Raw genomic sequence first — 22,612 nt, forward strand, 5'->3', positions numbered from 1 at the left:
AAACACCTATACACATTTCATCAAGCAATTCAACACTTACACACCCCAAACCTTATTTAAACGTCCATAATCAAAGTTCAAGTTCCAAATATGCATTTCATGATTCGGGCAACCGAATTACATGAACAATATGCCGTTTCGAAGGTAATTAAGCATACAACACAACCTAACACTTACAACTAACATTCCATGTCATTCAATGCATCAAAAGTCCATTTCAAGTTCATCAAACCCTAACTCAAATTCACCAAAATCAATAATCAAGTTCATGAAGTTTTCTAAGGCAACCTACACATCAAATTGAAACTAGTGATGCTAGTAACACAATTAAAACACCAACTTTTAACATCTAACAACATATGATCATCCAAAATTCAAGAATAACACACCAAAATTCAAGTTCATGCTAGTTACACTAAAACAACGAGATCGAGCATATAAATCATATATTCATGTTAGACTTGAGCCATAGACACTAATTAACACTTTTATAAGTTAAAAACATCAAGAACACAAAATCTAGTGATTTTAGAAAGTTACCCAAATGAGATGAAGTTGGTACCAAAACGAAGAGGATGAAGAGAGGATCACGAATATGTAATTTATTTGGTTGCTAGCTCCCTAATCCGGATTTAGATGATGAATGAATGAGAAAGGAAATTGGGTGTGTTCTTGCTAGAGAGAAAGAGAGAGAGATAGGGAGATGGTAATGAATGGGTGAAAGGGGTTTGACCCTTTGACCTAGTCAAGGGTTTGATCCCTTGTCAAGTTTAGTCCCTCAACTTTCGTTCGGGTGCGGGAATTACCTAAACGAGATAATTTAAAACGCGTATCAACGGGAGATGTTATAAACATATAACGGAGTTTAAATTAGTATAACGGAAAAGTAAATGGAAAAAGGCGGGATGTTACATGACAAACCCTCATTCAAACGGTTCGCTACCGTTTACGAATGAAATATATTTTCGAGAAACAGTGTATGTTCTAGCACTAAGTGATGGGGTTCAATGGAAGGAATGTTAAGCATTGATAATTGGGTGCTCGTGAAACAAACTTTTGGAATGTATTACTATTATTTCATTGATGCAAATCTTGTGGTTCACTTGTACTTACTTACTTAAACCTATGATTTCACCAACGTTTTCGTTGACAGATTTCTATGTTTTTCTCAGGTCCTTAAACGATACATGATTCATGCTTCCGCTCATTATTTTGATACTTGCATTGGATGTCGAGTATATATGCATACATGGAGCGTCTTTTGGATACTTTTAAATTGTGTCGCATAAGTTTCATTTGTACTTAAAACTTTGTATTGTAACTTGTGGTGGAACTATTCTTGTAAACTTGAACAATCTTTACATTTGAAATGAATGCGACATATCTTTTGGTCAAACGTTGTTTTAAAGACTTATGACCACGTAACGGGACCTAAGTAGACGGAGCCGTCAATGACGATTTGGTCGGGTCGCTACAGATGGTATCAGAGCGTTAGTTGTAGGGATTTAGAGTTCATTGGTGTCAACCTCGAGTCATAGGGTACATTGGTGAGTCTAGACTACAACCGGCATATAGACTTGAAGTAGGAATTACTTGACTACTTGTGCATTTATACTCGAACGCTTCTACTCATATCTACTCTTAGTTCATCTTAATCTCACGTTGTTTAATTTGATTGACGCGCCACCTTGACTATATGAAATGATGTCGAATGCACATACGAATCAGGGTAATATAATTTCCGGGATTATATTACGGTGACTCATATGAACGTTCCGACATTATGACATAAAGAATTTAAGGCGAGTCGAGGAAAAAACTTCTCTTTATCTTTATTCTATATCACGGTTAGTATTATTGAGAATACTAATCAATGATATTCTTGTGTCTTGAAGGAACAATGGCTCCTCGTCGTGTACGCCGCAATGAAACTCCCGAACAAGCTCTCGAACGGATGATAGCCACCGCCGTAGATGCGGCCATGGCCGGTCACTCATCCAATAACAATAATAATAACAACCACAACAACAACAATAACAACAACAACAATGGAGCCGGAAACTCAAACGAGGGATGCTCCTATAAAGCTTTCATGGGGTGCAAACCTCACACTTTTGATGGAACCGGGGGACCGGTCGTGCTCACCCGATGGTTTGAGCAAACGAAAGCCGTCTTTAGCATAAGCGGTTGTCAGGACCAAGACAAGGTCAAATACTCCACTCACACCTTCGCCGGTGTCGCTCTTACATGGTGGAATACTTATGTACAATCGGTGGGTACCGATGAAGCTCACGCCCTCTCTTGGGCCGACTTGAGGGAAAAGATGATTGTCGAATATTTCCCTCGTGAAGAAACCTGAAGGCTCGAACAAGAGCTAAGAACTTTAAAGGCGATCGGAAATGATCTCAAGGCTTATAATCAACGATTTTCCCAACTAGCCTTGATGTGCCCAAATCTTGTGAACCCCGAAGCTTTAAGGGTTGAACTTTACATGGATGGTCTTCCAAAGAGCATCAAACACGGAGTAATGTCATCCAAACCCACTAATCATCAAGAAGCTTTGAACATGGCCCGCAAATTAATAGAAACATTTGACGAAATCGTAGTTCCGGCACCTAAGGCCGAGGATAAATCGGGCGGCAACAAAAGAAAGTGGGAACCCTCCCAATCAAGCAACAACAACTTTGCTAAGAAGTCTTACACCTCCGACGGCAAGAAGGGTTATGCCGGGAACCTACCTCTTTGCAACAAATGCAACAAACATCACTTTGGTGAATGTGGCAAGTTAATTTGCCACCGGTGCCAAGGAGTTGGTCATAAGGCCAATGATTGTAAAAGTGCCACTCCCGTTGCTCGAAAGTGGCCCAATGCACCAAAGACGGGCACTTGTTACGAATGTGGTCAAACGGGTCATTATAGAAATGCATGCCCAAAGAAGAAAGATAACCCCAACACGCGCGGCCGAGCTTTCAACATCAACACCGAGGAAGCCCGGGATGACACTGAACTAGTCACGGGTACGTTTCTTCTCAACAATTCTTATGTCTCTTGTTTATTCGATTCGGGTGCCGATAAATGCTTTGTATCCAAGACTTTGACTCATTCTTTTAGCACTCCACCTCTTCCATTAGATACCACTTATACCATTGAAGTGGCTAACGGGAAACTATTAAGTGCCGACACATATTACCGAGGGTGTACGATAAACATTTTGGGTAAGGAATTTGAAATTGACTTGATACCCATGGAACTAGGAAGCTTTGATGTAATAATCGGTATGAATTGGTTAGTCAAAACGAAATCTCACATTCTTTGTGATCTTAACGCAATCCGAATTCCTATCGAGAATGGTGAACCTTTGATCGTCTATGGTGATAAGAGTTGCACCGGACTCAACCTCGTTTCGTGTATTAAAGTTAGAAAATTACTCCGTAAGGGTTGTTTTGCGATCCTTGCTCACGTTAAGAAAGTCGAGTCCGATGAGAAGCACATCGATGATGTGCCAATTGTTAGTGACTATTCCGATGTATTTCCCGACGAATTGCCGGGTATTCCGCCTCATCGACCGGTTGAATTCCAAATCGATCTTATTCCGGGAGCCGCACCCGTAGCACGTGCACCATATAGACTCGCTCCATCTGAAATGCAAGAATTGCAAAGTCAAATCCAAGAACTACTTGATCGTGGTTTTATCCAACCTAGCCATTCACCTTGGGGCGCTCCGATTTTGTTTGTTAAAAAGAAAGACAGATCCCTACGAATGTGCATTGATTATCGTGAACTAAATAAATTGACGGTTAAGAACCGATATCCTCTTCCTCGCATCGATGACCTCTTTGATCAACTACAAGGGTCTTGTGTATATTCGAAAATCGATCTCCGCTCGGGTTATCATCAATTGAGGGTTAAGGGGGAAGATGTCTCCAAAACCGCTTTCCGAACTCGTTATGGTAGTTATGAATTCCTTGTCATGCCATTTGGTCTCACTAACGCACCGGCGGTGTTCATGGATCTTATGAACCGCGTGTGCAAACCGTATCTCGATAAATTCGTTATTGTGTTCATCGATGACATATTGATCTATTCTAAAAATGAAGAAGAGCACGAACAACATCTCCGACTTGTGCTTGAACTTTTAAGACAAGAACAACTCTATGCCAAATTCTCCAAGTGTGAATTTTGGTTAAAGGAAGTTCAATTTCTTGGTCATGTTGTAAGTGACCAAGGTATTAAAGTCGATCCAACGAAAATCGAAGCCATTAGCAAATGGGAGACTCCTACTACTCCTACTCACATTCGTCAATTTTTGGGTCTCGTCGGGTACTATCGTAGATTCATCGAAAACTTCTCTTTGGTTGCACGTCCTCTAACCGCATTGACTCACAAGGGAAAGAAATTCATTTGGGCGACCGAACATGAATCCGCATTCCAAATCTTGAAAACGAAGCTAACCACCGCTCCTATCTTGTCACTTCCCGAAGGCAATGATGACTTTGTTGTATATTGTGATGCCTCGAAACATGGTTTTGGGTGTGTATTGATGCAACGAACGAAAGTCATTGCTTATGCTTCTCGACAACTCAAAATTCATGAACGAAACTATACGACACATGATCTCGAACTCGGAGCCGTTGTCTTTGCACTTAAAATGTGGAGACACTATCTTTATGGAACCAAGAGTACTATCTTTACCGACCACAAAAGTCTCCAACACATTTTCGATCAAAAGCAACTAAACATGAGACAACGAAGGTGGATTGAAACCTTAAACGATTACGATTGCGAGCTTCGTTACCATCCTGGGAAGGCAAATGTAGTAGCCGATGCCTTAAGTCGAAAAGAAAGAGCGGTGCCTCTTCGTCTCCGAGCCTTAAACATCACCATCCACACAAACCTTAATAGCCAAATTCGGGTAGCCCAAGATGAGGCTCTCAAGGATGAAAACCTTTCACACGAGCTCTTGAACATTCTCGTCTCTCGATTCGAAATTAGGGAGACCGGACTCCGATATTACGCCGGAAGGATTTGGGTGCCTAGTTATGGGGACCTACGAAGCCTTATTTTAGATGAAGCCCATAAGTCACGATACTCGATTCACCCCGGTGCCAATAAGATGTACCACGACCTTAAACAGCTATATTGGTGGCCAAACATCAAAAGGGACGTAGCTACTTATGTTTCCAAGTGTTTGACATGTTCCAAAGTCAAAGCCGAACACCAAAGACCGTCCGGGCTACTTCAATAACCCGAGATCCCGCAATGGAAGTGGGAAAGAATAACGATGGATTTTATCACCAAACTACCAAAAACGACGGGCGGTTATGATACCATTTGGGTTATTGTTGACCGTCTCACCAAATCCGCACACTTCCTGGCCATGAAAGAAACGGACAAAATGGAGAAACTTGCACAACTTTACATTAAGGAGATCGTAGCCCGACACGGTGTACCTTTATCGATTATCTCCGACCGAGATGGCCGTTTCGTTTCTAGATTTTGGCGTACCTTGCAAGAAGCATTGGGAACGCGTTTAGACATGAGCACCGCATATCATCCTCAAACCGATGGACAAAGCGAACGTACAATTCAAACCTTAGAGGACATGTTACGAGCTTGCGTGGTTGATTTCGGAAAAGCTTGGGACAAGCACTTACCTCTCGCCGAGTTCTCTTACAACAATAGTTATCACGCGAGTATTAAAGTCGCACCTTTTGAAGCGCTATATGGCCGAAAATGTCGTTCACCTCTTTGTTGGGCCGAAGTAGGCGACGTAAAAATCACCGGACCCGAACTCATTCACGAAACCACCGAGAAGATCATTCAAATCCGAGATAGGCTTCGGACGGCCCGGAGTCGTCAAAAGTGCTATACCGACAAAAGACGCAACGACCTTGAATTTCAAGTCGGTGACCACGTCATGTTAAAAGTCGCACCTTGGAAGGGTGTAATCCGTTTTGGGAAACGCGGGAAGCTAAATCCACGGTATATTGGTCCTTTCGAAATCTTGGAGCGTATTGGAACCGTTGCGTATCGTTTAGATCTTCCGCCTCAATTGAACTCCGTTCATCCTACCTTCCATGTATCTAACTTGAAAAAGTGTCTTGCCGAACCCGATATCGTCATCCCTCTCGAGGAACTTACTATTGATGACAAACTTCATTTTGTGGAGGAACCGGTTGAAATTGTGGACACCTCTGTCAAGACATTGAAACAAAGCCGAATCCCGATTGTTAAAGTCCGTTGGAACGCCAAAAGGGGACCCGAGTTTACTTGGGAAAGACAAGATCAAATGCAAAGGAAGTATCCTCATCTATTGGTGAATTCGGAAACACAAGATCTCGAGGAAGAAACAACGACTACTACGCCTACTTAAATTTCGGGACGAAATTTCTTTTAAGGAGTAGGTAATGTAACATCCCGCCTTTTTCCATTTACTTTTCCGTTATACTAATATAAAGTCCGTTATATGTTTATAACATCTCCCGTTGATACGCGTTTTAAATTATCTCGTTTAGGTAATTCACGCACCCGGACGAAAGTTGAGGGACTAAACTTGACAAGGGATCAAACCCTTGACTAGGTCAAAGGGTCAAACCCCTTTCACCCATTCATTTTCATCTCCATCTCTCTCTCTTTCTCTCTAGCAAGAACACACACCATTACCAAATTCATTCAATCATCATCTAAATCCGATCTAGGAGGCTTACAACAAAATAAATTACATATTCGTAATCCTCTCTTCATCCTCTTCATTTTGGTACCAACTTCATCTCGTTTGGGTAACATTTCTAAAACTCTAGATTTCTCTAAATTCGTGTTTTTGACTTGAAATGGTGTTAGTTAGTGTCTATGGCTCATTGTGATGTCGTGTGTGTAATTTATATGCTCGATCTCGTTGTTTTAGTGTAACTAGCATGAACTTGACTTTTGGTGTGTTGTTCTTGAATTTTAGATGATCATATGTTGTTAGATGTTAAAAGTTCATGTTCTAATTGTGTTCCTAGTATCACTAGCTTCAATTTGATGTGTAGGTTGCCTTAGAAAACTTCATGAACTTGATTATTGATTTTGGTGAATTTGGGTTAGGGTTTGATGAACTTGAAATGGACTTTTGATGCATTGAATGCCATGGATTATTATTGGTAAGTGTTTAGTTGGATTGTATGCTTGATTACCTTCGAAACGGCATATCATTCATGTAAATTGGTTGCCCGAATCATTGAATTGCATTTATGAACTTGTATGCGGTTAATGTTAAGCATTAGATGCGGTTTTGGTTGTTGTAATAGGTAGATTGATTGATGAAATGTGTTTAGTTGTTTTCCTCGTCAAATTACCTTCCCAACGGTATAAGATACTTGTCTTGATTGTTTGCGGATCATAAATGGTGATTGTTTGAAGTTAGGTTCGTGCATAAAACTTAAAAATTGCCAGAACTCTCTGCACAGGTAATGGCGCGGCGCGCCATATACCCGCGCGGCGCGCCATTTTGGTCTGTCCAACTTTGTCAATTTTCGAATAATGTTTGCTATGCTACGCACCTCCGATTCACATGTAACTTGTCCTAACATGCTCATACATGATTAAAAACCTCAGAAAAATAGTTCGGGACCCAACCCGAACGTGTTGACTTTTTCGTTGACTTTGACCGACCAAAGTTTGACTTTTTGTCAAACTTAACCAAATGATTATGCAACCTTCCTAACTTGTTTATATACTTGTACCTTGCATGAAACTTGACAATTTGATTTCACATGCTACATAATCGAGTCGTAACGAGCCATAGGACTAATTGAACATTTTTGACTTATCGTGCTTACCGTTATTGATGCGACCTATTTGTTTAGGTCAAGACTAGCACTATCCTTCGCACACGTTATTTTGTGAAGTACTTTTCGTACGTGCACTCAAGGTGAGATCATAGTCCCACTTTTACTCTTTTTGAACTTACATTTGGGATGAGAAAACATAAACATTTCTTTTACTAAGTGAACACAAGTACAGGAAAACAAACATTCTACATACGAGTTTAGAACAAAATCCTCAATTCGATTATCATTAGTTACACTTGCCGGGTGTAAGCGAGAACTTATGTTGTATGGATCCATATGGGTTTGACAAACCCTCATTCAAACGGTTCGCTACCGTTTACGAATGAAATATATTTTCGAGAAACAGTGTATGTTCTAGCACTAAGTGATGGGGTTCAATGGAAGGAATGTTAAGCATTGATAATTGGGTGCTCGTGAAACAAACTTTTGGAATGTATTACTATTATTTCATTGATGCAAATCTTGTGGTTCACTTGTACTTACTTACTTAAACCTATGATTTCACCAACGTTTTCGTTGACAGATTTCTATGTTTTTCTCAGGTCCTTGAACGATACATGATTCATGCTTCCGCTCATTATTTTGATACTTGCATTGGATGTCGAGTATATATGCATACATGGAGCGTCTTTTGGATACTTTTAAATTGTGTCGCATAAGTTTCATTTGTACTTAAAACTTTGTATCGTAACTTGTGGTGGAACTATTCTTGTAAACTTGAACAATCTTTACATTTGAAATGAATGCGACATATCTTTTGGTCAAACGTTGTTTTAAAGACTTATGACCACGTAACGGGACCTAAGTAGACGGCGCCGTCAATGACGATTTGGTCGGGTTGCTACAGAAATTCTATCGGGAATCATTGCATCTTTGTTGGAGTCTAGCATAAAGATCCGCGAGAAGAGTGAGCACAGATGATCGGTGCCACACCAGTGATCGAGCCAAAATTTGGTGCTTGCACTGTTGCTGACAGATTTGGAGATCGAGGATGTGAAATTTGTGCCAATATTGTCCACAATCCTACCTGCTTTTATGATTTCGTTCCAAATCGTCATGCCCTGTATGTTCCTACAAAAAACGTTCGTGTCTAACCCGCCCCCGCCCCATAAATACTAGAGATGATTTTAACCCGAAGTGCATTTTTCTCGTTTTTGGAATGCCACCACTATTTACAAAGTAGTGATATGTTTTTGCAAAAAAGTGAGCCGATGTTAAGACCACCCTTATCATAAGAGAGTAAGACCCGATCCCATTTTATCCAATTAATTTTGTTTTCTGCTTCTAAACCACCCCAGAAAAATTTACGCCTTTTAGATTCGAGTGTATTAATAATATTAACAGGTGCGTGGAAGAGTGAGAAATAGTATAATGGAACGCTATTAAGAACGCATTTGATTAATGTAAGGCGGCCACCAAAGGAAATGGATTTGGCTTTCCAATCGGAAAGTCTCTTATCAAACTTTTCAATGATCGGTAACCATGATGAAGCGTTTGATGTGGGGACTCCAATTGGAAGGTCGAGATATTGCTGTTGCTTCAACTTTTTGAGACACCTATTCCGTAAAGATTGCTTTTTTAAGGTTAACTTTAAGGCCCGATATGTTTTCAAAACATTTAAGTAATTTAGATAGATATTTAGCATTTCTTTTGCTCCATTCACCGAAGAAAATGGTGTCGTTCGCGTATTGTAAGTGGGAGATGGTCACATTATCATGACTTACTTGAAGGCCGCGGAATTGTTCTTTAGAAATGGATCTTTTTGCGAGGATGTTTAGTCCTTCGGCCGCGATGATGAATAAAAAAAGGGAGATTGGGTCACCATGACGAATACCTCTTCCGGGAGAGAATTCTTTGGTTGCTGAGCCGTTGATTAAGATGGATATGGACGACGAGGATAAGCAAGCACGAATAAAGTTGATCCATTTGTTACCGAAACTCATGGAGCGCATTGTGTTGAAAAGAAATTCTCATTCGATACAGTCAAAAGCTTTTTCGAACTCTACTTTAAATATTAAGCCTTTGTGTTTTTTACGTTTAAGTTCGTCAATGATTTCGTTTACAATGAAAACATTATCAAGGATATTCTACCTTTTAGGAAAGCATTTTGTTCATAACCGATGACTTTATGAATAACTTTGGAGAGATGATTGTGTTGGGATTTAACAAGTTACAAAATGCTTAAGACATTTTAAGAATCATATTAAAGCGGAAGCATGTAAGAATTACCATTTAGAACTTGTTAATCTTTAACCAATTAAAGCTAAATCCCAATAAGGATCAAGTTGTGTTATATACTTACAAACTACAAGCAAGTAAAGAGATTATACCTACTCCAAGCTTGCTAGTAAGGAATGAAGATGATGATGTTGAATGGAGCTCCAAAAGTGTGAAACCTCAAGTAGTCATACCCCAAACTTTGCACCAACACCCTAGCTTTTAGTTAGGATTTATTTGACACTTAATATGAGCTTGCATAAACTAGTGAAGAACCCTTTTCTTCCCCTAAACACCCACGGCATACAGCAGCAGCTAGAGAGATTTTATGCAGTTTTTTTTTTGATGTATTTTGTGTATATGCATGTGTAGTAGTGACTATGAGTCAATGGACATGTTTTATAGAATGATGCAAAAGCATGGCACACTAAAGAAGGAATCTCTAGCATGTGCACTTGACTCCCAATGCCACTACCAACAAGTTTATAAAAAATTAGTTTTATAAAAGAATTAGTTTTATAAAACCTTTTAATTTTTATAAACTTACATATATTTATATATATACATTTTATATAAAACCAAATTATATAAAATGTAACATAAATACATTAATTATTTAACCTATAAATAATTAAATCCATAATATATATAAGTTATTCCATAATTTATATATATATATGTATACATCAAGTAATATCTCAGAAAACCGTTTTCTTAAAGTTCAAGTGTCGCGTATTTAATCAATGATCCAATCGTTAAGATTAAATACGTACAAGGTGTCGGTAAGTTTGTTATTGGGTATGACCCGACTTGGATCATAACACATTAGCCACATTAATTTAATATGTCTCTCGGGCATACGGAATACCTTCAATCTCCCACTTGCACGAGAAACATAAGAAATTAATGCAAGTGATGGATACCACCTAATGACCGTCCATCACCCCCAATGTGTTATGACTTTGTGCCATTCAATAACATCATCCCTTTCGAGTTCCCATCTCGAATATGAATAGGTGAATCTTTCATCACATCCTTTTGTCCTAGATGTCATGTTAAATCCAAGAGACACAGAGTGATCACTCTCTTCTAGATCTAACTTTATCAGGCCTTAGACATCTGACTCTCAACGAATAAGAGGGACAAATTCCATCTTGACTACATACGTCCTAAATATGTACCTTGCATTATGCCTGAGCTCTTCCTTGTGAACTACCATATTTCAGAATAGCGAAGGAAAGAATCAAGGCACAATACCTAGTAAATATCCGAATCCAATATGTATCTCAGGTTAGAGGATACTATGATATTCGCCTTTTACTCAAGATTACATGTGATCAACCACAAAGGCTCCATTTAGTAAATCTTGAGGGCGGGTCTTCCAATATTTGTATACTACAAATATCTATGAACCTTGGTTGCAACCTTGCCCCACATTCATCTCGTGAATGTATACCAATCCAAGTTCATAATAGTCTAAACCTCATACTTGCTCCCACAAATGTGATCGACTACGGAATTTAGAATAATTGCTTATTCATGGATAAAATATGCAAAATAGGAACTTAACTCAAAATAAATTAAACCATAATTATATTAATGAGTTTGAACAATTTCGTTCCGTTACAATACTTTAAAACAGATCATGACCAATCACTAGAATATCGAAGCCCTAATGCACAAACATGTCCTGCATGTTTTGATCCATGTAAGAGCTTCGTGAGAGGATCCGCTATATTAAGATCTGTGTGAACTTTGCGAATACATATCTTTCCCTTTTCAACTTCATCCCTTATGTAGTTGAATCTCCGCTCAATGTGACGGGTCTTTTGATGAGCACGAGGTTCCTTGATTTGTGCAATCGCACCCTCATTGTCACAAAAGATCTCAAGAGGGTCCTGAATGGAAGGGACTACTCCTAAGTCGTCGATGAATTTCTTCATCCATGCAGCTTCCTGAGCTGCCAATGATGCGGCGATGTACTCCGACTCTGTAGTGGATAGAGCAACAACATCCTGTTTTGAACTCTTCCAAGAGACTGCACCTCCATTTAATGTGAAGACATAACCGGATTGTGATCGAGAATCATCACGATCAGTTTGGAAACTCGCGTCCACGTAACCTTTTACAGCGAGTTCCTCCTCACCAGACCCATATATCAGAAACATATCCTTAGTCCTCCTAAGGTATTTCAATATACTTTTAACAGCAATCCAATGACTGTTTCCTGGGTTATTCTGGTATCTACTTGTCAGGCTAAGAGCGCATGACACATCCGGTCTAGTGCATATCATTGCATACATGATTGATCCAATAGCAGACGCATATGGGACTTTCTTCATTCTCTCCTGTTCATCTTTCGTGGTGGGGCACTGAGATGAACTGAGAAGTGTTCCCTTTTGAATAGGTACCAAACCTTTCTTAGAGTTCTCCATCTTGAACCTTTTCAAGATCTTTTCAATGTATGCACTTTGATTCAAACCTATCAGTTTCTTGGATCTATCCCTGTAGATCCCAATCCCCAAAACGTATTGTGCTTCTCCAAGATCCTTAATGGAGAAGCATTTACTTAACCAAGTTTTAACTCCTTGCATTGCCGGAACATCATTTCCAAATAATAATATATCATCCACATATAATACAAGGAACATGATAGTGCTCCCACTAGCTTTCTTGTACACACAAGCTTCATCACCATTTTTAATGAAGCCAAATTTCTTGGCCTCCTCATTAAAACGATGATTCCACATTCTAGATGCTTGTTTCAATCCGTAGATTGACTTCTTTAACTTGCATACCTTTTTAAGATATTTCGGATCAACAAAACCCTCAGGCTGAACCATATAGACATCTTCCTCAAGATGTCCGTTTAGGAAAGCGGTCTTGACATCCATCTGCCATATTTCATAATCATAATGAGCAGCAATGGCAAGTAATATCCTAATAGACTTTAGCATCGCCACAGGCGAAAAAGTTTCATCATAGTCAACCCCTTGAGTTTGAGTGAAACCTTTTGCTACAAGTCTAGCTTTATATGTATCCAAGTTTCCATGTATGTCGGTTTTCATCTTGAAAAGCCATTTACAATCAACTAGCCTTGAGCCAGTAGGTTGTTCAACAAGTTCCCAAACTTGGTTGTCATACATGGATTGCATCTCAGCGTTCAAGGCTTCCTGCCATTTATCTTTATCAATCCTTGATAAAGCATCTTGGTAGTTTATTGGTTCATCCAAATCAACCACATAGCAACCATCCATGAGAAACCCATATCTCTCAGGAGGATTACTAATCCTACCAGATCTGCGAACGTCTTGTGTATTTTGATCATCCATCTGATCACTCTCAACATTTTCATGTTGAGTGCTAGTGTCAGCCAATTGTGTATCATCTACTTGATCTTGAACCTCTTCAAGATCTATCTTCCTTTCACTTTTGCCTTCCATTAGGAACTTAGTTTCAAGGAATTCAGCCTTCCGAGCAACAAATACATTCTGCTCGGAAGGATCATAGAAATAGTATCCCATATCATCCTTGGGATATCCTATGAAGATACACTTCGTGGATCGAGCATTCAACTTATTAGGGACGTAACGCTTAGGGTAAGCTTCACATCCCCATACCTTTAAGTATGATAGAGATGGAGGTTTTCCAAACCACATCTCATGAGGTGTTCGTTCCACTTTCTTGGTTGGGGCCATATTTAAAATACGAGCCGCTGAGCATAGACAATAACCCCAGAATGATAGAGGTAACGAGCTTCTAGCCATCATAGATCGAACCATATCCATTAGGGTTCGGTTCCTCCTTTCGGACACACCATTAAGCTGTGGTGTCCCGGGTGGAGTAAGTTGCGAGATAATCCCACAACTTCTAAGATGATCTTGGAAGGCATCGCTTAGGTATTCACCTCCTCTATCGGTTCGAAGTACCTTAATTGTCTTATTGAGTTGATTTTGTACTTCGTTTTGATACTCTTTGAATGCTTCAAAAGTTTCGTCCTTATGTCTTAACAAGTAGACATATCCGAAACGACTGAAGTCATCAATGAAAGTAACGAAGTATCTTTCACCATTCCTAGCTATGGGCTTAAAGGGTCCACATACATCCGAATGTATTAATCCCAATAAGTCCTTAGCCCTTTCGTAGGTCCCTTTGAAAGGTGATTTAGTCCTTTTGCCTTGTAAACAAGATTCACATACATCAAACGAGTCTAGTTCATTTGATTTCAAAAGGCCATTCTTTTGGAGTGTTTGCATTCGATTCTTGTTTATGTGACCAAGGCGACAATGCCATAAGTAGGAATCACTCAAATCCCTTTTGAGTTTCTTGGTGCTAGTATGGTATATTGATCTACTAGATGATGTGTCATCATGAACCAATTCATAAATTCCATTTGAAGGCGAAGCCTTGAAATAGAATACATTATCTAAACAAACATGGATATCATCATTAATAAAATTAACATTAAAACCATATTGTTTTAAACAGGAAACTGAAATAATGTTTCGACATAAATCCGGTGCATACAAAACATTGTTCAAAATAAGTTCCAAACCACTTGGAAGCTTTAATACAAAGTCTCCTTGAGCCTTCACTTGCACTTTGGCTCCATTACCCATAAAGAGACTTGATGTTCCCGTTTGCTTGCTACTTCTTTTGAACCCCTGCAAAGAATTGCAAATGTGAGTTCCACATCCAGTGTCTAATACCCATGTATTAGAAGAAGTAATACTAAGCTCTATATATACCATATATATGTTACCTGAGGATTGCCCCGCATCCCTCTTTTCCTTCAACTCCTTAAGGTAGACCGGGCAATTGCGTTTCCAGTGACCCATTTCACCGCAACCGAAGCACGGGTCTTCCTTGGGGTTTGCTTGTCCGGCAACCTTTTGCTTCTTGTTCTTGTTTTTGGTTGGGGTAACCATCCTCCCCTTTCCCTTGCCTTGATTGGCGGGTCCTTTCCTCTTAGCCGCCTTTGGCTTAGAGGTGTTGTTACCTTTGGACCCACCATCATTGATCATTAGTACGGGTGAAGCCCTCTTACCCATGCTAGTTTCCGCCGTCCTGAGCATGCCATGTAGTTCGCCAATGGTCTTATCCATCCCATTCATATTGTAATTAATTACAAATTGGTCAAACCTCTTTGACAAGGAGTTTAGGATAAGATCGGTGGCTAGCTCATTGGAAATGTTGAGGTTAAGACGGTTTGCGCGATCAATGAGGCTTTTCATTTTGAGGACATAGGAGGAGACGGATTGGGTGTCATCCATACGACATGCATGTAGCGCTCGAACCGTTTCGAAGCGCTCGACACGTGCTTGTTGAAGGAACATCTCCTTCAATTGCGTTATCATGTCATATGCACTATGATGTTCGAAATCCTTTTGGAGTTCGGGTATCATAGTCCCAAGCATTAGGCAACCAACTTGCACCGAATCGGCACAATATTTGTCATAGTAAGCCATGCCCTCCGTATCATCCATGTCGGGTTGATCGGGAATGGGGTCCTCCAACACATACGCTTTATCCTCGAGTTTGAGGACAATCCTAAGATTACGGAACCAATCCATAAAGTTCGTATGGTTGAGTTTGTCTTTCTCAAGGAGAGACCTTAACGATAGGTTGTTTAGGTTAAGTGGTGCGTTTTGCATGTTGTTGTTGTTATTAGCGGCCATCTACAAAATTAACAAAGTTCATTTAAGTATTGATTTCAAATTTAATAAATAATACCCTTTTATATATAATTGTTTTATTAAATATTAGAATCCAACGGTAAATCAAATTTCGGTTAGGTGACCTTTATCCCGTTATTTGATTTAGCTAGGTAGTCATTTATATGACAATTGCAATCCTTTTGCAACTTCTAAATTATGGGATCATGCAATCGTTTTGCATGGCATATTATCCAATCAACGCCTATTTGTTCATCATGCTTCGGTGACCCTAAGTTCATGATTCCCAAATCAAGTCGTCCTACTTGTGTAAACATGTAAAATTAACATACAAGTGGTTAGGTGACCTTTATCCCACAAGCATGCGAATTTTACCTTAACCATATTGGTTAGCTCATAACGGTTAGGTGACCTTTATCCCATTATGAGTTCCCTACTATGTTTAAGTGTCCCACAAAAGGATGGCGTTAAACTTGTTTACCTTGTCGATTAAGGGATATTAAGTTTTCGTTAATTCTAGTTTAAGAAAACATTTATGCCATACACCAACATGCATTTAGTGTATGGTTCATTTGAAATCCATTTTCAAATCTTGTAATTTTAACCAATTACTTGATATAAACCATTTTATATTTACGATCCTTATCATGTTCTTAATAACCGTTTATTAATTTCCTTTTAGCCGTTTTTAATTTAACCATTTAAATTGACGTTTTGCATGTTGTTAATAATGTTTAATTTAACCAATTAAATTGCCATTTTAGTTTGTTGTTGACTTGTGTGATTAACTTGTAGCATACATACAATCCACAATCATACAATAAACAACCAAGCATGCAAAACAACATGTTCACAATCAAGCCTTTTGGTAAGCATTTTGTTTAGCCGAAAACAAAATGCCACCGGGTAAGGGTAATTACACAAAGTAGGAGATTTTAAATCTCCCACTTAATCTTGCATCCAAATGCTTCTTCATGTGTTCTTCAAGTCTTCATTATCTTCATCAATTTACAAAATATATCCTAATACATTTTTGTCTAAAAAAAGAAATTACAACCTAATCTATTTTACATACCAAATATAAAATAAATTACATAACCAAATGAATTATTACATGCCAAATGAATAAATATTATTACAAATCAATTGAATAAATATAAATCAACCATGCATGCAACCAAACACAAGGTCAAGGCTTAGATTGTGAACTTTAACATACAACCAAGTATGAACCAAATGGAAGAACCAAAACCCACTTTTGGAACTCCATAAATTCGGCCATTTAATAAACCCACCCAAAACCATAAATTTTTGCATTTTACAATCATGCATGTACATAAAATGCAAAATATATAGTGAGTTTAATAACTATCTCGAAGTATATTTCAACAACTTCGGCTCTAGATACCATTGTTGGGATTTAACAAGTTACAAAATGCTTAAGACATTTTAAGAATCATATTAAAGCGGAAGCATGTAAGAATTACCATTTAGAACTTGTTAATCTTTAACCAATTAAAGTTAAATCCCAATAAGGATCAAGTTGTGTTATATACTTACAAACTACAAGCAAGTAAAGAGATTATACCTACTCCAAGCTTGCTAGTAAGGAATGAAGATGATGATGTTGAATGGAGCTCCAAAAGTGTGAAACCTCAAGTAGTTATACCCCAAACTTTGTACCAACACCCTAGCTTTTAGTTAGGATTTATTTGACACTTAATATGAGCTTGCATAAACTAGTGAAGAACCCTTTTCTTCCCCTAAACACCCACGGCATACAGCAGCAGCTAGAGAGATTTTATGCAGTTTTTTTTTTGATGTATTTTGTGTATATGCATGTGTAGTAGTGACTATGAGTCAATGGACATGTTTTATAGAATGATGCAAAAGCATGGCACACTAAAGAAGGAATCTCTAGCATGTGCACTTGACTCCCAATGCCACTACCAACAAGTTTATAAAAAATTAGTTTTATAAAAGAATTAGTTTTATAAAACCTTTTAATTTTTATAAACTTACATATATTTATATATATACATTTTATATAAAACCAAATTATATAAAATGTAACATAAATACATTAATTATTTAACCTATAAATAATTAAATCCATAATATATATAAGTTATTCCATAATTTATATATATATATATGTATACATCAAGTAATATCTCAGAAAACCGTTTTCTTAAAGTTCAAGTGTCGCGTATTTAATCAATGATCCAATCGTTAAGATTAAATACGTACAAGGTGTCGGTAAGTTTGTTATTGGGTATGACCCGACTTGGATCATAACACATTAGCCACATTAATTTAATATGTCTCTCGGGCATACGGAATACCTTCAGATTGGAGAGGACTTTGGTTAAGATTTTATAGTAGTTTCCGATTAGACATATTGGGCGATATTCGATAAAGCCAATTGGGTTCGGTTTTTTCGGTATTCGTGTGAAAAAAGAGTCATTGCAACCTTTAGAGATTTCGAATTTATTCCAAAACCAATCGAAGGCTCAGAATGATATTAAATGCATAACGTGTGCCACAAAATTTATTTGGATATTATTTAATTATATTTATTTGGGAACCAAGTGGGTGAGGTATCATTTGACTTTACGCATTGGAATAACCAGATCATTGATTTTAAAGAATTGATTTTAAAGAATGTAAGTGATCATTGCGCACTAGTTTTGCAGACTAATTTTTAATCAATACACACTAAATATAGTATATGAACTGCCCATGTTACCCTTCTGTTAATTTGAGCATTTAGTCCATCTTACAAAAAGTCCTATACACCGAGCAGTAGGGCCCCCCAGGTCCCAGTTTACACATACATCACCTTCATTATCCAATAAAAAATAAATTAAAAAAAAAAGGTTCGATTTAAACTGTTGATTAGTTAACAAACTATAAACTATTAAAGTTAAATAATTGTTGAGATCAAGTGTGTAAAATCATAACCAATTCATCAGATGTATCTCCATGACCCAAAATATCACACTTCATTATCACAAGCTATTAAGTACTCCGTTTTAATTAAGAATCATGCGAAGCATTAAAACAATAGAATCAGTCACAACTTCGTTTTAATTGTGAAAAAATAGATAAACATTAATATTAATTAATTAATTAATATTAATATAAATATACTATCTATAAGACAAAACCCTGTAGCACTATTCATCAATAGTAATCAGGGGTATTTCCGTCATTTCACTTTCTTTTTTTTGGTCTCCAACGATAAAAGAAGCAACTTTCGTAAAAGAACTAACCCTTCAATGTTACCAAAAGATGTCAAAAAAAATTCTTTTTTACAAAAAAATCAACCAACTTTTTTTTTTCCTCAACGATAAAAGAGACAACTTCCATAAAAGGAACAACCCGCTACCAAAAGATGTATCAACTAACTTGAAAAAAAAAAAAGGGGAGCGCTAAAAGAAGCAACTTTCACAAAAGGAATAACCCTTCAATATTAGATGTCGAAAAATATTCTTTTTTACAAAATAGATCAGGACATTTTTTTTTAACTCGCATTCAAAACGGAGACCCCGGCGCGAAGCGAGGGCTCCACAACTAGTTGAAACCATAATAGAATAAATTTACGAAACTTGCATGAGTAAATTAATAACCAAACGAATTTAGGAATCCAGCTGATCAAATCTGTTCAAAGGCTAGATAATTTTACGAATCAACTGAACACATAATCGGTTATAATTCTTGATCAAATTTGCATCCCGAATTCATAAAGCTGGTGCTGGTAATAGGCATAATACGGGCCAGACCCATTCAAAAAGTTTAATTTGGGATTCCCGGCATTGCTAACAATAATACGGGTGAGACCCATACTCTATCTTATTGTTTTTCCTATGATGATTTGTCTGTTATCTAAAAAAGCTACATCATTGGCATGTCTAATGCTCGTAAAACGTCTTTAAATTCAAACTCACTTGTTTGTCTGTTGAAACGTTCAACCAATTTGTACCTTGTATCGTTCAAGTAAAAGGATTGTGCGGTTTCCAATAACCATTTTGCCTCAGAGTCAGTTAGCTTGCTAGTAAACACAATATCGCCCCGAATAAGAATCAAATCCTTGGTTTCGGCAAATTCCGTGTAATGTGAAACAGTGAAATACGGAGCAGCTTGAGTTCCTCTTGCTTTGTAATCTTCAAGACCAGTAAAAAGTATGTGTGGCATCTGCACTGTATCAAAGTAATAAAAATATCTATAAAAAAGATACTTCAAAAAATCGAATAGTCGTGTGTAGATGTGGCAAGATGGGCGGGTCAGATGGATTATAGAAGAGGTATCATTCTTTTGTCCAATTTCCAATGTGATTTATAATTTGTAAATGAATGCTAACAAACACAGTGTATGCAATAAAATATGAAACTCTCAATAACATGATTTAGGATGCCTTACACACTAAAAATAGACTATGGTGACGTTTACACTGTTTAACCACTTTCAAACAAAAAAATTTAGTCTCGTGTGATATGTTTGAACAACCAATCAACCAATCCATGACTTTTATACAAAATTGACGATTGTGATGAAAGAATTCAAACCTTGCACAAACATCGTTGTATAACCGCTTCCTTTCCACACCGGAATCACGAAATGGCGGCTACAAAGAAAGTATTATCGTCAGATAACAAAACTAAGAAACAAATGACAAAATAACATAAGAATATCTGAAGAAACCCACACACAAATTTGCTTATGGTAAACCCAAAAAATCGATGAATAGATGTAACCTTTTCAAATAAGTTACATGCGTCATTTGGGCGGTATCGGGGTCATTTAATTTATAAAAGCTTTGTGGGGCCTACCAGGTAGCAGCGCGGTGCTCGAGCAGATGATACAACTTTGTTTTCATTGATGCACCAATATGACCTCTTCCAATATGAAACTGATTGAATAGGAAGTTATAAAACTCGATCACTTGGTTAAATAATATTTAAATTATTGATTAAAGTATAGGAACAGCTACTAGTATACATTAGAATGTAAGATTTACATATAAAGCTGTGACTTTTCATATATGTATAACCTTATAATGATTACTAGTTTTTCCACAACATGTTTCCGCAATCAATATCTCGTGTAGCAAAATTTTATACATTTTCAGCTATATAACAAACAAAACAACTCGCTATTAGTTTAACTAGTACATACTCATATAATTCTACATCAGTCATCTATACTTCTAACCTAAAGCAGTATTGGTGTAATATAAGCCATGGTAATAATTGTTTATGCAAAATTACTAAAATGGAAACTTGGGCCGAAATATTATAAAAGAAACAAACCAGAAAGCAGGTCACATAAACTTACGTCATCCCAAATTGTAGCTAGATCCTCGGGGGTTTGAAGCTTGGCCCTCTCAATGTCAATGAGAGACTCCAATGGCTTGTGTTTCAACGGAGAGAAGCCAGACGCAAAAGAAGAAAAATTGCGGGATCCACGTTTCAAAACATCACTTGAATCACACTGCTTGTTAATTACACCGGATGATCTTAGCACGAAATTGGAAATAAAGGACTCCTTTTTCGATATTGATGAACCGTATGCTCTAGAAAAACATTCAACCGAAGACAGCACACGTCTCGAGAGCTTGGTTGCTAAACGGAGCATTGTGCTTTTCTGCTGAAAATTGTAAAGCAACACACATCTTTCAGCTATATATATCCATATAAGAACATGATGAAAGTGAAAATGTTACTTAACAACTTTTAATAGCAGTTTACCTTATTCCAAAAGTGGCTATCATAACATGAATAGTACAAGTATATATTCACAAAAACAATGTGACACAACTTCTAGATGGAAATATAATGAAAGTGAATCATTGTAGCTTTATAAAGTATAGTAACTCAACAAAGTCTGAAATATATTCATAAACCCAAGCTTTATAAAAAGCACAGCAAAATATATAATAAACCTAGGTTTCAATAATCAATTGTGACGTAAATCAATAACAAAGAATTCCAGTAACATTCAAATTTGACATTAACAAATTGGTAAGGCATGTTACCTATGAACAACGAATTGAAGCGACGAACAGAGTTGAATTATCGTCAAGAGTGTGTGAATCGCAATTTGTAATTGTGGTGCCCTTAAATTTATGCAACTCTTCAGTTCCCTCTTAAAATTAAATGGACTCAAGTATGAATGGTTATCTACGTACACTTGTTTATCGAGCACAAAACAACCTACAGTAGGTCCAAACATATTTCTAACGAATTTAAAATATATAGATAATATAACAGTTGAGCTCATGTCAAAAAAATAAATAAATAAATTAAATTAACATCATTAGAAACATGAATATCAGGTCACATTTTAATCTGAATCATAGCACAGAAGAAGCATCTAACATACGCCAACAAAGTCTGAAATATATTCATAAACCCTAGCTCTATAAAACGCAGAACAAAATGTATACAGTAATAAACCTAGGTTTCAATAATCGATTGCGACCTAAATCAATAAAAAAGAATTAACATTCAAATTTGAGATAAACAAATTGGTGAGATACGTTACCTCCTGAACAACGAATTTAAGCGATGAACAGAGAGTATCGTCAAGGGTGTGAATCGCGTTTTGTAACTGTGGTGAGTGGTGACCTTACCATTATGCAGCTCTTCCCCTTCCGTATAATTAAATGGACTGACGTATAAATGAGCTTTATTTATGGGCTTTTTACATATTGGGCCATAAGTAGAAATGGATTTACACAGTTATTTATGGGATTTCACCATTTGTTTGTTTTTTAAGATGTTTTTGTATAAAGATTTGCGTATCACGTCTATAAAGAAGATGTGAATTGAAGGTTTGTATACTGAATATTGAAGACTATTTGTTTTTATGTCTGCAAAAATAATT

At 37.4% G+C, this 22,612-nt stretch overlaps 1 protein-coding gene across 3 annotated transcripts; it reads right to left on the bottom strand.

Moving 5' to 3' along the window:
* Positions 1-19,319: 19,319 nt before the first annotated feature.
* LOC139848186 (uncharacterized) lies at positions 19,320-22,377 on the bottom strand. Of its 3 annotated transcripts, none has more exons than XM_071837916.1 (6): positions 22,271-22,377; positions 21,762-21,939; positions 21,062-21,370; positions 20,557-20,636; positions 20,293-20,351; positions 19,320-19,926 (listed from the first exon to the last, which is right to left on the bottom strand). In XM_071837916.1, exons 3-6 carry the CDS (start codon positions 21,359-21,361, stop codon positions 19,622-19,624), a joined length of 744 nt encoding a protein of 247 aa, XP_071694017.1. In that variant the 5' UTR covers positions 21,362-21,370; positions 21,762-21,939; positions 22,271-22,377; the 3' UTR covers positions 19,320-19,621. The 3 variants fall into 3 exon arrangements, with proteins under 3 accessions (XP_071694017.1, XP_071694015.1, XP_071694016.1); XM_071837914.1 differs by having other exon boundaries at positions 21,062-21,373; XM_071837915.1 differs by lacking the exon at positions 21,762-21,939 and having other exon boundaries at positions 21,062-21,373; positions 22,271-22,376.
* Positions 22,378-22,612: the final 235 nt, after the last annotated feature.

The sequence above is a fragment of the Rutidosis leptorrhynchoides genome, chromosome 5 (assembly GCF_046630445.1).
Source record: "Rutidosis leptorrhynchoides isolate AG116_Rl617_1_P2 chromosome 5, CSIRO_AGI_Rlap_v1, whole genome shotgun sequence".
NCBI classification, from domain to species: Eukaryota; Viridiplantae; Streptophyta; class Magnoliopsida; order Asterales; family Asteraceae; genus Rutidosis; species Rutidosis leptorrhynchoides.